This window comes from Dermochelys coriacea, chromosome 7 (assembly GCF_009764565.3).
Source record: "Dermochelys coriacea isolate rDerCor1 chromosome 7, rDerCor1.pri.v4, whole genome shotgun sequence".
In the NCBI taxonomy this organism is placed as follows: domain Eukaryota; kingdom Metazoa; phylum Chordata; order Testudines; family Dermochelyidae; genus Dermochelys; species Dermochelys coriacea.
The window spans coordinates 125438483-125452953 of record NC_050074.1 but is presented as its reverse complement, the minus strand read 5'-3'; the positions used below and the strand labels follow the sequence as shown (position 1 = coordinate 125452953).

Below are 14471 nucleotides of genomic sequence, written 5' to 3'. Positions count from 1 at the left end.
CCCACGGTTGCCGTGTGAGCTGGGTTCCTCTGTGCCTGGCTCCCGGCCGATCGTGCTGGAGGATGGGGTGGCAGGGTGGTAGCTGGGGGTGCCTGGCCTGAACCACAGCCCTGCAGCGAGCTGAGCTGGGGCTCCAGGGAAACCGGGCGTTGACTCTCTTCCTCGCTCTCTCCCCTCCCTGCTGCAGCCATCGGCCGGACTCTGATTCCCCGTTACTTCCGCAGCATCTTTGAGGGGGGTGCCACGGAGCTGTACTACGTGCTCAAGCACCCCAAGGAGTCCTTCCACAACAACTTCGTCTCGCTGGACTGCGACCAGTGCACCATGGTGACCCAGCACGGCAAGCCCATGTTCACGCAGGTAGGGGCAGGCGCCGGGCCTGGCTCCCTCGGGACTCTGCAGGGCTGGAGAGCCCAGCTCTGGGCACCGCCGCGATGCTGGCCCTCGGGAGACAATTAGCCACTGAGTACTGCCCAGTGTAAGAGAGTATCTGGGGTTCCTGGCCAGCCTGGGCACCCCCGGCGTGGCTGTGCCTGCCCCTGCCTGCCCTACAGCCCAAGATGCTGGCAGGTCAGAGTGTGTTCGGGCGAAGGGGAGACAGGCATTGGTGCAAGGGGGACCAGCAGGTGCCAGCTGCGTAGGCTCGGGGCACTGGAGTCTGTCTGGGGCTGCACGGCTGGCAGAGCGGGAAGCTTGTCTCCTGGCACCGTGGGCGGGTGAGGCCGGAGGCGTTGCCGTGCATTGCGCGCTGGGTGGGAGCCCAAGTGCGGTTTATCCTGCGGGGAGGGGAGCAGCAGATCAGAGCCGGGAGGGGTTGAGGAAGCTCGGCTGGGTCTCGGGGCGTTTGGGTTTGACGTCTCGTCCCCTCCCCAGGTGTGTGTGGAGGGGCGGCTTTACCTGGAGTTCATGTTCGACGACATGATGCGGATAAAGACGTGGCACTTCAGCATCCGGCAGCATCGAGAGCTCATTCCTCGCAGCATCCTCGCCATGCACGTGAGTCCCTGGCTCAGTGCCGGTGGCCCCGCGGCTGAGCCCCAAGGCCCCAGCAGGGCTGCAGCCTGGCCCGGGGCAGGAGTCCCTCGGGACAGGGTGTGCGTCTCTCTCCTAGTTGTTCAAACTCTCACATCTGCCCCCGGGGCCAGAGCCGTGTGTGCTGTGACGCTCTTTGCTCAGCTGTCTCTTCACCATGCGAATATCCAGGGGGCTGCAGACCTACAGGGATGGGCCTTGGCTCCCCTGGACGCACAGGCTGGGCAGGCCAGAGTTCAGGTGGGGCGGGGGCTGGAGCTGTGCCGTTCCCAGCCCGAGCGCGGCTGAGGTGTCCCTGTCCCCTCTGTGCTCCTAGGCACAGGACCCCCAGATGCTGGACCAGTTATCCAAGAACATCACCCGCTGCGGGCTCTCCAACTCCACCCTCAACTACCTCCGGGTACGTGCGTGCGGAGCGCGGCGGGGGGCTCGGCTCTGTAATCAGGGGGCCCCAGACTCTACCTGCCCAAGGGCTCAGGGGTTATCGCCCTGGGGGGCGGCTCTAGGACTCCGGCCTAGGGAGCCCAGCCCTAGAAATGTAGCTGGAGCTCCCGGCACCGCGGCAGGCAGAGACCTGAGGGCAGGGAGAGGGAGACCTAAAGGGGTGGGGGTGTGTTTATGCAAATGTGGTAATGCATATTCATGAGCTGTGCACATTGTAGGACAGTGTCATGCCCACCAAGACCCCCCAGTGTTTGGCGGCCTGTTATTGCCCCGGGGAGTCCCACCCGCCTGGGGGATGGACGGTGCAGAGCCCAGCCTGCTACCGTGACACAGCTCCTGCCTGGAGCCCGGCCCCTCTGCCCTGGCGCCCACGGAGACCGGGGCAGCCCAAGGGACCTAGGCAGGCAGCCCAGCCCCTGTGGTAGGGGCCAGTGGAGGGGATACGTGGTGCTGGTGCAGGGGGGCCAGGGAGAGGCTGGGTGGGGGTGGTGGGCGCTGGGTGTCCTGATCGCTGCGTGCGGCTGTGCCCGGGGTCCCAGGGGGCGCTGGCTCGGACGCAGCGGTGGCATTATGCTGGGCAGCGGACGCTGAATCTCTCCTCCCCCCAGCTCTGCGTGATCCTGGAGCCGATGCAGGAGCTGATGTCCCGGCACAAGACCTACAGCCTCAGTCCCCGCGACTGCCTCAAGACCTGCCTGTTCCAGAAGTGGCAGCGGATGGTGGCGCCGCCAGGTGAGACCCCGGGGCCCGGAGCACCTGGCGGTGGGGGGCTGGTGGGGAGACCTGCCCTGGGAGGGGAAGGGAGGCCGGTTCTGTCTGTGACCACCCAGGACGGGGCTCTCGGCTGGCCCCCCCAGCTGTGAGTGCGTGGTCTGGTGGTGCATGGCGGGGAGTAGTGTGGGCTGCAGGGGACTGGGTGTCAGGACTCCTGGGTTCCGTTCCCAACCGTGACTGTTGGCGCGTCCCTTCCCCCTTGGCCTCCCTGCCTGGGCAGTGGGGCTGAAAACCGGGCAAGTGCTGTGGAGAGAAGGGGAGCGGGGGCTGGGCAGGGTTCCTCGGGGTGAGGATGGGGAGCCAGCTCCAGCCCAGGCTGGTTAACAGTCCTCCCCCCCACCCCCCACAGCCGAGCCGGCACGGCAGCAGCCCAGCAAGCGCCGGAAAAGGAAGATGTCGGGGGGCAGCACCATGAGCTCTAGCGGTGGCAACGCGAACAACAGCAACAGCAAGAAGAAGAGTCCGGCCAGCACCTTCGCCCTGTCCAGTCAGGTACCTGTAAGCATCCCGTTTCCATTTCTCTTCCCCGTCCTGCCGAGCCACCCCCCGGAGCCCTCGCCCAGGCTGGGCCCATAGAGCCCCGTCTCCAGGGGGCTGAATGTGCAGGAACCGTCCATGTCCCAGCCCCCGACGGCCAGTTTCCCCGCATCAGGCCTGAGCTGGGGGGACGCACTGGGGCAGAGCAGACAGGCCGCTGCCCGGGAGAGCTGCCATCCCCTTCGAGGGCCACGTGGGACCCCAGGCTGGGCCTGGGGCGGTCCTGCCAGAGCGCAGCGCTTCCAGTTTGCATGTGGATCCCAGCCCCACCTCTGGGGCCCGCAGCTGAGCAGTGACCCGGTGGGGGAGGTTGTGTACGGCCCAGCAGGTACCGCGCCGGGATCCTGCTGGAAATAGGTTGACAGCATCAGGCGTGGGGCTGTGGGAGAGGGGCCGTGGGGGGCCCAGGGAAGCAGTGGCTGGGAAGGAGGTGGCACTCGGGGCCAGAGCCTCGTCCCGTTGGGGGGGGGGGCCGGGGCTGCCACCGCCTTGATTATGTTTCGGGACCGTCTCCCCTTTCAGGATGTGATGGTGGTGGGCGAGCCCACGCTGATGGGGGGCGAGTTCGGCGACGAGGACGAGCGGCTCATCACCCGGCTGGAGAACACGCAGTTCGACGCCGCCAACGGGATCGACGACGAGGACAGCTTCAACAACTCGCCCGCCCTGGGCGCCAACAGCCCCTGGAACAGCAAGCCGCCCTCCAGCCAGGAGAGCAAGTCGGAGAACCCCACGTCACAGGCCTCCCAGTAACGGAAAGGGACTGGGGAGCGGATCGGCGCTGCCTGGTGCCAGGGCGTGGAGCCCCAGCCCTGCCAGCCGCCCTGCCCCCGCTCTCTGCACTCCTGCTTGCCCATGGGGCCCCCTCTCTACTCCACCCCCCGGGAGAGCCTGAACTCCCTCTCCCATGTTCCCAGTCCTGCCCTTGCCAAATGGGAGAGCCTGGCCCCGGTGGGAGGGGGGCCTGCTTCTGTGGCTCCCACCCGTTACTACCTGACACCCTCCTTCCACGGGGAAGCCAGTAGCCGGCGAGCGCCCGAGGACCACGGGTTGGGGCTCCCCGAACGGCGGTACACTGAGGCCGGGCGTCTGCAGAGCTCTGCCGCGGTGGGGAGCGAAGCGAGTGCGTCGCTCCAGCCCCACAACCCACGAAGCGGCTGCTTCTCCTGTCCCCCTCCGAGCTGGCCCCTTGCACCTGCAAGCATCCCGTAGGCGGGGTGGGTTGATTGGGCTTTGGGGCAGGTAGCCATTCGGGAGGCTTGTCCCTGTCGCGCCCCCTTCTGGCGGCTGGGGAAGGGGCAGCCAGGCAGGGCCGCGTTTCCCTGCTCGCCTGGCTGGCAGAGGTTTTGCCCTCGGGAGCGAGAGCGCGGCGGGCCGAGGTGGAGCGTTGTGTATATAGAAATCCGCGATGGAGACGAATCCCCTGCAACCTGGGGCTGGGGTGGGAGAAGGGGCCAGAGGCTCAGAGGCCGAAATGGGAAAGCGCCCCAAGTCCACGCCTGGCTTCCTTGCCGTTCCTCTCGCTCTGTGTGCGTCGGCCTGGGCCCCGGTACAGCCCCGGGCTCCAGCCCCCCAACTGGTTTTTTTTAAAATAATATTAAAATTGTAAGTTTAAAAAAAAATGGAAAACCTCCCCCTTCACCCTGGTCCCCCCCTCCTCCCCCCCAAAAAAAACCCTGTCCTGATTTTGTACAGGCTTCTAGATCTCTTGGGAGTCTTGTTTTATATACAGTTCAGAGAGCTTCAAACCAAGAAGAGACTTTGCAGACTTCCTTTCTATTCCCTCCAGGGGTGGGGGGAAGCCCCCCCACCCCTCCCTCAATGTAAATCTTGTGTGCTGTTGTCCCCATTCCCCCCTCCTCGGGTTTGTGTACCTCGTGCTTGTACATTTCCGCGCTGTAGACGGTGTATGATCCTGTTCTTTCAATGTGTTCTCACTAGAGCAGCTGCCTTGTTTGATGTTAGGGGAAACCAGAAGAATAATAATGATTTTTAAAAGGAAAATCCTTCCCCGGTTTCTTCCGAGCAGGCAGGCGGGTGGAAGGGGGCGCTGTCACCAGTTCACAACTGGGGTGCCCGCTGGGGGTGGGACAGGTGGTACCATGTGGTTGTCCAGCCCTCTGCTGAGGGAGGGGTGATGGCTGCCCACGACCCTGCAGTGGGGCAGATGAATTGCTGGGTGCCCAGCTGGGATGGGGCCAGGGCAGATCAGCTCCAGGAGGGCTGGTTGAGCCTGGTGGGCAGCGGGGGGGGGGAGCCTATGGGAAATGGGCAGGAATGTGGGGGTGGGTGTTCTCTGCTCCTACCCCTCGCTGTACAGAGCGTGGTAGAGCAGGTGCCATCAAGGGGTGCCCTGTGGGCAGGGCGAGGGAGCCCAGCGGCAGCGGGTTTCTAACAGCCCAAGGTGCCCCCGTGCCCTGGCGCCAGCCGGTGGCTGCAGGCTGGGGTCAGGCCCCTGCTCCGGGCTGGGAGATGGAGACGGTGACGGTGAATTTCCCAGCCCAACCTGCAGAGTTGGGTCCCCAGTGACCACCAGGGGGCGCCTCTGCACCACACCAGTGCCCCCTATCCCTGTTCTCGGGTCACCCTGTGGGTCCCTCGGGTGGCCCCCTCTGGGGATGGGGGCTCAGCGTAGGTTCCATCCCCTGCCCCCTCGCGCCACTTCCTGCCTTCCGGCAGCCAAACCCACTCTGGGGGCTAGGACTGGGGACAGAAGGGCCCGGCTCCCAGTGCCGGCTGGCTGCTCTTCACTGCCCCAAGCCGGGGGCTCCTGCTGCGAGGGCCCGGGGCAGATCTGAGCCTAGTGGGGAGCCCCATCGATTCTGCTTGCAAGGCCCAGGGGAAAGCGCCGCCCCCCGCATTGGAAAAGTGTCCTGCAGGGGGCAGCACCGTCCCTCCGCCCTCCTGGGCCCCGGGCAGCTGGCCCAGACTAGCGCTCTGGCTGGGGGGAGTCATTGGAAAGCCTGGCCCCCCGGCGGGGCACCTGGCGTAGACTCCAGGCAGCCCTGGTGTCCTTCCGGCGCGTGTCCCGCCCTGGCTCTGCCGACCGAGCTGCACGGCTCGTGCCTCTCCCTGGGGCTGGGCAGGTTCGTGTTCCTCGTGTAGGAGGCTGTGTGGAGCAGGAGGCCTGGACACTCTTGGGGGGGCACCTTCTCCCCCCCCCCACCCTGGGCACGGCTCTCCAGGCCTCTTGGCTAAGATGAAGCATGAGGACCAGCCTGTCCAAGGAGCCTGGGGACTCTGAATGAATGGGGGGGCGGGGGTCTGTCCTTTTGTGACTGGAGGTACCATTGTCACCTCCCCATTGCTGTGGCTTGGCATGAAATGGTGACGCGTGCCCCCCACCTTACCCCTGGGAACTGCAATGTGCCCCCTGCCCTGCCCAGTCTCATCCCCGGTGCACTCTAATGCTGCCTCTTTTTGGGGGGGGGGGCGGTTTGGCCTTGTTTGTGCCAATCTGGGGTCATGTACGGTACCAATAAAAATGTCTCTTTGGTTTGACGCTGTCCTGGGCTATTCTTTCCGAAAGCCGCTCAGGTCCGGAGGCAGGTGACTCCCGACGACCCTGCTCTGTGTCCGCTTGGTGCCCCTGCTGGCACATCCCCACTTACCGGGGTTACCCTGCCCCAGCACTGCTGAGCAGTAGCCGGACATTCCCGGCCTCTCCTGCTGCAGCTTCCTTGACTTCAGCCCTGTTTGCACCTTGACTCCAACTCAGGGCCTGGCCCCGCATGCTGGATTCGGAAGCAGCGTTTTCCTCTCCGGTTCCTGTTCCCCACCCAGCCAGAGAGCACTCCGAAATGCGTTGTGTGGTGTCTTCTACTGCCATCCATCCCCTCCACATGGCCCCATCGTCCGGGAGCACTCTCCTTCTGCGCTTAGCCCCCCACAGCAGTGACCGAGGGGCTGCAGCCAGGCCCCACTGCTCTGCACCAGCTCAACCCCATTTCCCTGAGGGGGGACCGTCCACTGGGATTCCCCCAGCTCTGGGGGCACTTGGGGCTAGAGGAACCGCAGCCTGGTGAAGGGCTGGGCCACCCAGCGCCGCTTGCGTTCACTGGAGACTCGCCAAGCGGCCGGCGTCTGGCTGCGGCAGGGACATCGCTGCTCAATTTGTGCCTCGAGCGGCTTGGCCTCCCATTCTGCCCAAGCCTCCCCCTGCAGCTACAGCCCGGGCTGGCACAGTGCTGGGGGACCAGTGGCCATAAGGTGATGGGACCCTCGGCCCCACGGAGGCCGGTGTCTCAGCCCGGGCTGTTGGGCTCACTCGGGCCAGACCAGGATGCTGTGGCTGCAGCTAGCCCAGCAGCTCCCCCAGCGACACACGCAGCCCCAGTGAAAGCCCAGCTGGGCTGGTGTAAGCCTCGCCTGCTCAGCCGTGCTAGTCGGGGATCACAGCCCAGCACCCCTTGAGCAACACAGCTGTGCTGCAGCATCCCGGTCTGGCCCGAGTGAGACACCGGCCTCCCGGGGGCTGAGGTTCCCGGTCTGGCCCCAGCTGAACCTCCCTGGGGCTGAGGTTGCCATCCCCTTATGGCCACCGGTCAGGCTGCCAGCTGGTCCGGGTCTGGCCCCAGCTGCTTGAGCCCTAAGTAGCAGGCAGTATCCTTGCCAGAACCAGGCAGCAGCAGCAGGCATGACAAATAGCCCCTTGAGAACCCAAATCCCAGGGATTGAGGGTCTGGGTCTGCGCTGGCCCCAGAGCCATCGGCCCAGCTGCTGTGGCGGGTCAGGGTTCGTGGGCTGCCGGGCATTGTGGTTGTGCTGAGCCAGCCTTTTGCCTTCACTGGGCTGCTCTGGCCCTTCCTGCAGCTGCAGAACATGGAGGGGTGGGTGAACCCCAGAGACTGGCAACTCTTCCCCCTCTGAGCTGCAATCCTCCAGCCAACCCACAGGGAACGCCATTGGGCACGTGCCCGTGGCTACTTCATTTGCCTTTTCTTGCCGGCTTCATCGTTACAGGCAGCAGCTTTTTTGTGAGGTTCGTGTCTCTAGGTAACACCAGTGATTGCAGACGATCCTTGCTCCTGGTGTGCCCGACAGCCCAGGCCCTGCTGCAGTGCAGGGGTGATGCTCGCTGCCCTCCACTGTCTGTAGGCTCACGGGGTGCCTTGGGCCGGGAGGGCACCCCACCTCTGGGCAGAGCGGATGGCTCAGCCGTCCCACCCTGGGCAGATAACAGAGCGGGTTTTTGGCATGGGGCCTGCACGGCTTGCCCGTGGGAGCATGGCCTGTCTCAGCCAGGTGCCAGGATGTGTGAGCACAACCAAGGTGCTACACATTGTGGAGTTCAGCTGGGGCCAGACCCAGACCAGCTGGCAGCCTGACCTTCGGACACGTGGCTGCAGGAGAGCCCTGCGACTGCCCCAGAGCTGATGCTGGTGAAGGCAGGGCCATATCTACAGGTAGGGGCCTTCCTGGCCTGCCCGTGCAGGAAGCCTTGGTGGAAGGGGAAGGAGAGCTAATGGGGAGCCAGCACCATGAGGGGGTTGCACCGGGAGAACTGTCTGCCGCCGCACAAGCCCTGACCTGCTGCAAGCCGGGACAGGCACAGGGGTTGGCACGTCTGGCTGGGCACGGGGATGTGCCAGGCACGTGGGGTGGGGCACGTGGAGTCGAATGCACCCAGCTGCCTGCAGAAGCAGAGGTAGCAGCTGCCAGGCAGGCAGACTAATGCAGACCGGCCTGAGCAGGAGTAGGCACCTGGGGACAGGGCCCCCCGATGGGGACAGGATCCCTCTGCTCTGGGGGCGCCACACCCACCTCGAAGGAGCAAATGGCCATGGGCCTGCCCAGCTTGGTTCCCAGCAGATCAGGGGGCTGCCCCTCCCCTGGGTTTCCAGCTTCCAGCTGCCCTGTGCTGAGAATGCAATTGCGGTGTGTGCCTGCAAATGCTGCCGCCCAGGAGCCAGCCCGGCAAGCAGGCTGCTCCGCTGAGGGGCTTGGGCCTGCTACTGGCCTATGCAGCTGCTGGCTCGCATGCCTGGCTGCCATGGGCGTGGGCCAGGTGGGCAGCTGGGGCCCAAGCCTCTCTGCAGAGCCGCCGGCCTGGGTGAGCTGGGAGGGTTAGCAGTGCCATTCACTTCTTCGAGTGCTTGCTTATGTTCACTCCATGTTCGGTGTGTGCTCGCCGCAGGCACCGGTGCTGGGCGTTTTCCCCTCAGCGGTGTCCATAGGGGACTGGCTCTGGCACCCTCTGGAGTGACGTGTGTATGCACCAGTGTTGTATGCACCGCCAGCTCCCCTCTCCTTCAGTTCCTTCTTACCTCCAGCGTCGGTACAGGAACGCTCCCCTGGCTTCCGCAAGCTTCCTCCTCTCGACTGCTCATTGCAAATATTGCTGTTAATAGTTGTTAGTTTTCGAGTTCCCTAAGGGTATGTCTACACTATGAAATTAGGTCAAATTTATAGAAGTTGGTTTTTTAGAAATCGTTTTTATATAGTCAATTGTGTGTGTCCCCACACAAAATGCTCTAAGTGCATTAAGTGCATTAACTTGGCGGAGGGCTTCCACAGTACCGAGGCTAGTGTCAACTTCCAGAGTGTTGCACTGTGCGTAGCTATCCCACAGTTCCCGCAGTCTCCGCTGCCCACTGGAATTCTGAGTTGAGATCCCAGTGCCTGATGGGGAAAAAAACATTGTCGCGGGTGGTTCTGGGTACATGTCATCAGGCCCCCTTCCCTCCCTCCCTTCCTCAGTGAAAGCAACGGCAGACAATCATTTCACACCTTTTTTCCTGAGTTACCTGTGCAGATGCCATACCATGGCAAGCATGGAGCCCGCTCAGATCACCGTCACCGTATGTCTCCTGGGTGCTGGCAGACGTGGGACTGTATTGCTACACAGCAGCAGCAACCCATTGCCTTGTGGCAGCAGATGGTACAATAGGCCTGAAAACCATCCTCATCATGTCCGAGGTGCTCTTGGCCGCCTTGGTAAGGTCAGTCAGGAGCACCTGGGCAGATATGGGCGCAGGGACTAAATTAGGAGTGATTCGACCAGGTCATTCTCTTTAGTCCTGCAGCCAGTCCTATTGAACCATCTTATGGCGAGCAGCCAGGAGATGTGGATGGCTCGCAGTCCTTCTGCACTGTCTTCTGCCAGCCAAAGATGTAAAAGATAGATGGAGTGGACCAAAACAAGAAATAGACCAGATTTGTTTTGTATTCACTTGGTCCCCGCTCCCTCCATAAGTCCTGCCTGAAATACTGGGGGGAGGGATAGTTCAGTGGGTTGAGCATTGGCCTGCTAAACCCAGGGGTTTTGAGTTCAATCCTTGAGGGGGCCACTCTGTGTGACAGTTGTTTTTATTTCTCCTGGATGTAAAGCCACCCCCTTTGTTGATTTTAATTCCCTGTAAGCCAACCCTGTAAGCCATGTCATCAGTCGCCTCTCCCTCCTTCAGAGCAACGGCAGACGATCGTTCTGCGCATTTTTTCTGTGCAGACGCCATACCACGGCAAGCATGGAGCCCGTTCAGATCACTTTGGCAATAAGGAGCACATTAAACACCACGCGCATTATCCAGCAGTATACGCAGCACCAGAACCTGGCAAAGCGAAACCGGGCAAGTAGGCGATGTCAGCGCGGTGACGAGAGTGATGAGGACATGGACACAGGCTTCTCTCAAAGCACGGGCCCTGGCAATGCAGGCATCATGGTGCTAATGGGGCAGGCTCATGCAGTGGAACGCTGATTCTGGGCCCGGGAAACAAGCACAGATTGGTGGGACCGCATAGTGTTGCAGGTCTGGGACGATTCCCAGTAGCTGCGAAACTTTTGCATGCGTAAGGGCACTTTCATGGAACTTTGTGACTTGCTTTCCCCTGTCCTGAAGTTCATGAATACCAAGATGAGAGCAGCCCTCACAGTTGAGAAGCGAGTGGCAATAGCGCTGTGGAAGCTTGCAATGCCAGACAGCTACCGGTCAGTCGGGAATCAATTTGGAATGGGCAAATCTACTCTGGGGGCTGCTGTGATGCAAGTAGCCAACGCAATCAAAGATCTGCTAATATCAAGGGTAGTGACGCTGGGAAATGTGCAGGTCATAGTGGATGGCTTTGCTGCAATGGGATTCCCTAACTGTGGTGGGGCCATAGACGGAACCCATATCACTATCTTGGCACCGGAGCACCAAGTCGGCGAGTACATAAATCGCAAGGGGTACTTTTCAATAGTGCTGCAAGCACTGGTAGATCACAAGGGACGTTTCACCAACATCAACATGGGATGGCCAGGAAAGGTACATGACGCTCGCATCTTCAGGAACTCTGGTCTGTTTCAAAAGCTGCAGGAAGGGACTTTCTTCCCAGACCAGAAAATAACCATTGGGGATGTTGAAATGCTCATAGTTATCCTTGGGGACCCAGCCTACCCCTTAATGCCATGGCTCATGAAGCCGTACACAGGCAGCCTGGACAGTAGTCAGGAGCTGTTCAACTATAGGCTGAGCAAGTGCAGAATGGTGGTAGAATGTGCATTTGGACGTTTAAAAGCACACTGGTGCAGTTTACTGACCAATATTCCCACTGTTATTACTGCCTGCTGTGCGCTCCACAATATCTGTGAGAGTAAGGGGGAGACGTTTATGGCGGGGTGGGAGGTTGAGGCAAATCGCCTGGCTGCTGGTTACGTGCAGCCAGACACCAGGGCGGTTAGAAGAGCACAGGAGGGCGCGGTGCGCATCAGAGAAGCTTTGAAAACCAGTTTCATGACTGGCCAGGCTACGGTGTGAAAGTTCTGTTTGTTTCTCCTTGATGAAACCCGCCGCCCCTTGGTTCACTCTACTTCCCTGTAAGCTAACAACCCTCCCCTCCTCCCTTCGATCACTGCTTGCAGAGGCAATAAAGTCATTGTTGCTTCACATTCATGCATTCTTTATTAATTCATCACACAAATAGGGGGATAACTGCCAAGGTAGCCCGGGAGGGGTGGTGGAGGAGGGAAGCACCGGGAGGGGTGGTGGAGGAGGGAAGGACAAGGCCACACAGCACTTTAAAAGTTCAAAACTTATTGAATGCCAGCCTTCTGTTGCTTGGCCAATCCTCTGGGGTGGAGTGGCTCGGTAGCCAGAGGCCCCCCCACCGAGTTCTTGGGCATCTGGGTGAGGAGGCTATGGAACTTGGGGAGGAGGTCAGTTGGTTACACAGGGGCTGTAGCGGCAGTCTGTGCTCCTGCTGCCTTCCTGCAGCTCAACCATATGCTGGAGCGTATTAGTTTGATCCTCCAGCAGCCTCAGCATTGAATCCTGCCTCCTCTCATCACGCTGCTGCCACCTTTTTAGCTTCAGCCCTCTCTTCAGCCCACCACTTACTCTCCTCAGCCCGCCACCTCTCCTCCCAGTCATTTTGTGCTTTCCTGCACTTTGACATTGTCTGCCTCCATGCATTCGTCTGTACTCTGTCAGCATAGGAGGACAGCATGAGCTCAGAGAACATTTCATCACAGGTGTGTTTTTTTCGCCTTCTAATCTTCACTAGCCTCTGGGAAGGAGAAGATCCTGTGGTCCTTGAAACACATGCAGCTGGTGGAGAAAAAAAAGGACTGTGGTATTTAAAAAGACACATTTTATAGAACAATGGGTACACTCTTTCATGGTAAACCTTGCTGTTAACATTACATACATAGCACATGTGCTTTCGTTCCAAGGTCGCATTTTGCCTCTCCCCACCACGTAGTTAGCACCTCCCCCCTCCCCGTGGCTAACAGCGGGGAACATTTCTGTTCAGCCACAGGCAAACAGTCCAGCAGGAACGGGCACCTCTGAATGTCCCCTTAAGAAAAGCACCCTATTTCAACCAGGTGACCATGAATGATATCACTCTCCTGAGGATAACACAGAGAGATAAAGAACAGATGTTGTTTGAACGCCAGCAAACATACTCTGCAAAGCTTTGTTCTACAATGATTCCCGAGTACGTGCTACTGTCCTGGTGTGGTAAAGTGTCCAAACATGGTGGATAGAATAAGGCTGCCCTCCCGAGAAATCTTTTGCAAAGGCTTTGGGAGTACATCCAGAAGAGCTGCAAATGCCAGGGTAAATTAATCATTAAACATGCTTGCTTTTAAACCATGTATAGTATTTTAAAAGGTACACTCACCAGAGGTCCCTTCTCTGCCTGGCGGGTCTGGGAGGCAGCCTTGGGTTGGTTTGGAGGGTACTGGCTCCAGGTCCAGGGTGAGAAACAGTTCCTGGCTGTCGGGAAAACCGGTTTCTCCACTTGCTTGCTGTGAGCTATCATCATCCTCATCCCCAAAACCTAATTCCGTGTTGCCTCCATCTCCATTGAAGGAGTCAAACAACACGGCTGGGGTAGTGGTGGCTGAACCCCCTAAAATGGCATGCAGCTCATCACAGAAGCGGCATGTTTGGGGCTCTGAGCTGGAGTGGCCATTTGCCTCTCTGGTTTTCTGGTAGGCTTGCCTCAGCTCCTTAAGTTTCACGTGGGACTGCTTTGGGTCCCTGTTATGGCCTCTGTCCTTCATGCCCTGGGAGATTTTGACAAATGTTTTGGCATTTCAAAAATTGGAACATAGTTCTGATAGCACGGATTCCTCTCCCCATACAGCAATCAGAGCCCGTACCTCCCGTTCAGTCCATGCTGGAGCTCTTTTGCGATTCTTGGACTCCATCATGGTCACCTCTGCTGATGAGCTCTGCATGGGCACCTGCAGCTTGCCACGCTGGCCAACAGGAAATTGAAATTCAAAAGTTCGCGGGCCTTTTCCTGTCTACCTGATCAGTGCATCTGAGTTGAGAGTGCTGTCCAGAGCGGTCACAATGGAGTACTCTGGGATAGCTCCCAGAGGCCAATATTGTCTAATTGCGTCCACAGTACCCCAAATTCGACCCAGCAAGGCTGATTTCAGCGCTAATCCGCTTGTCAGGGGTGGAGTAAGGAAATCGATTTTAGGAGCCCTTTAAGTCAAAAAAAAAGGGCTTCGTCGTGTGGACGGGTGCAGGGTTAAATCGATTTAACGCTGCTAAAATTCATCCTCAACTCCTAGTGTAGACCAGGGCTTAGTGTGGTTTCGTGCTATTTTGCAGTCCTGGAGGGACGTAGCCTAGGGACAGGGCATGCCCTGATCCCCAGGCTTCAAACCTTGTGACTGTTGCAAGAAGCCCACGCCAGTTGGCAACCCCCACAGGAGCTGTTTGAAGTGCTCGGGGGAAACCCACGTTAGTGACAAGTTGCAGCGGTGAAAGTTTCAAACCGTGGACCAAAAAGGAGCAGGACATTGGTCTCCGAGTGGTCCTTATGGAGTCGGCCCTCGCACCGTCCTTGGGATGACCAGGTCAGATTCCCCTGACCCAGCACTATGTCCTTGGTGCGGAGCACGCCGCTGGCATCGGCCTCGGACTGGCATCAACGCCCCACCCCTGGGACCGGCGGAAAGCAAAGAAAGGCCAGGAGGGGAAGCTCTCCTACGTCCCACAAAGGGAATGAGAGGCCCGGAGGAGAGCAAAGACCTGTGTGGGGCAGCTCTTCCCCTCCAGAGGGAGGTGGTACCCCAGCTCCTGTTGAGCAGGTGAGCCCACTCCATGACCCACCCACCACCCTGGGAAGCGCCCGATACCTGACCGTGCTATCCACACTGGAGGCCTTTCAGGCACAAAGGCCATCCTTTTCCTACTGGTACCACTCACACCGGCCACGGAGGTGCCCTGCTCGAGGGATGAACC

General features: G+C 60.0%; 1 protein-coding gene across 3 annotated transcripts in view; it reads left to right on the top strand.

Moving 5' to 3' along the window:
- Nucleotides 1-4791, top strand: part of LDB1 (LIM domain binding 1) — a 45211-nt gene extending 40420 nt beyond the window's left edge. For 2 of the 3 annotated variants that reach the window (XM_038410216.2, XM_038410218.2), the window contains exons 6-11: nucleotides 188-360; nucleotides 874-996; nucleotides 1349-1432; nucleotides 2085-2208; nucleotides 2600-2748; nucleotides 3310-4791. In XM_038410216.2, the coding sequence (XP_038266144.1) occupies nucleotides 188-360; nucleotides 874-996; nucleotides 1349-1432; nucleotides 2085-2208; nucleotides 2600-2748; nucleotides 3310-3540 (884 nt within the window). In that variant the 3' untranslated portion in view covers nucleotides 3541-4791. The remainder of the gene's footprint in view (nucleotides 1-187; nucleotides 361-873; nucleotides 997-1348; nucleotides 1433-2084; nucleotides 2209-2599; nucleotides 2749-3309) is intronic. The other variant, XM_038410217.2, reaches the window with a different exon arrangement.
- The last annotated feature ends 9680 nt before the right edge of the window (nucleotides 4792-14471 follow it).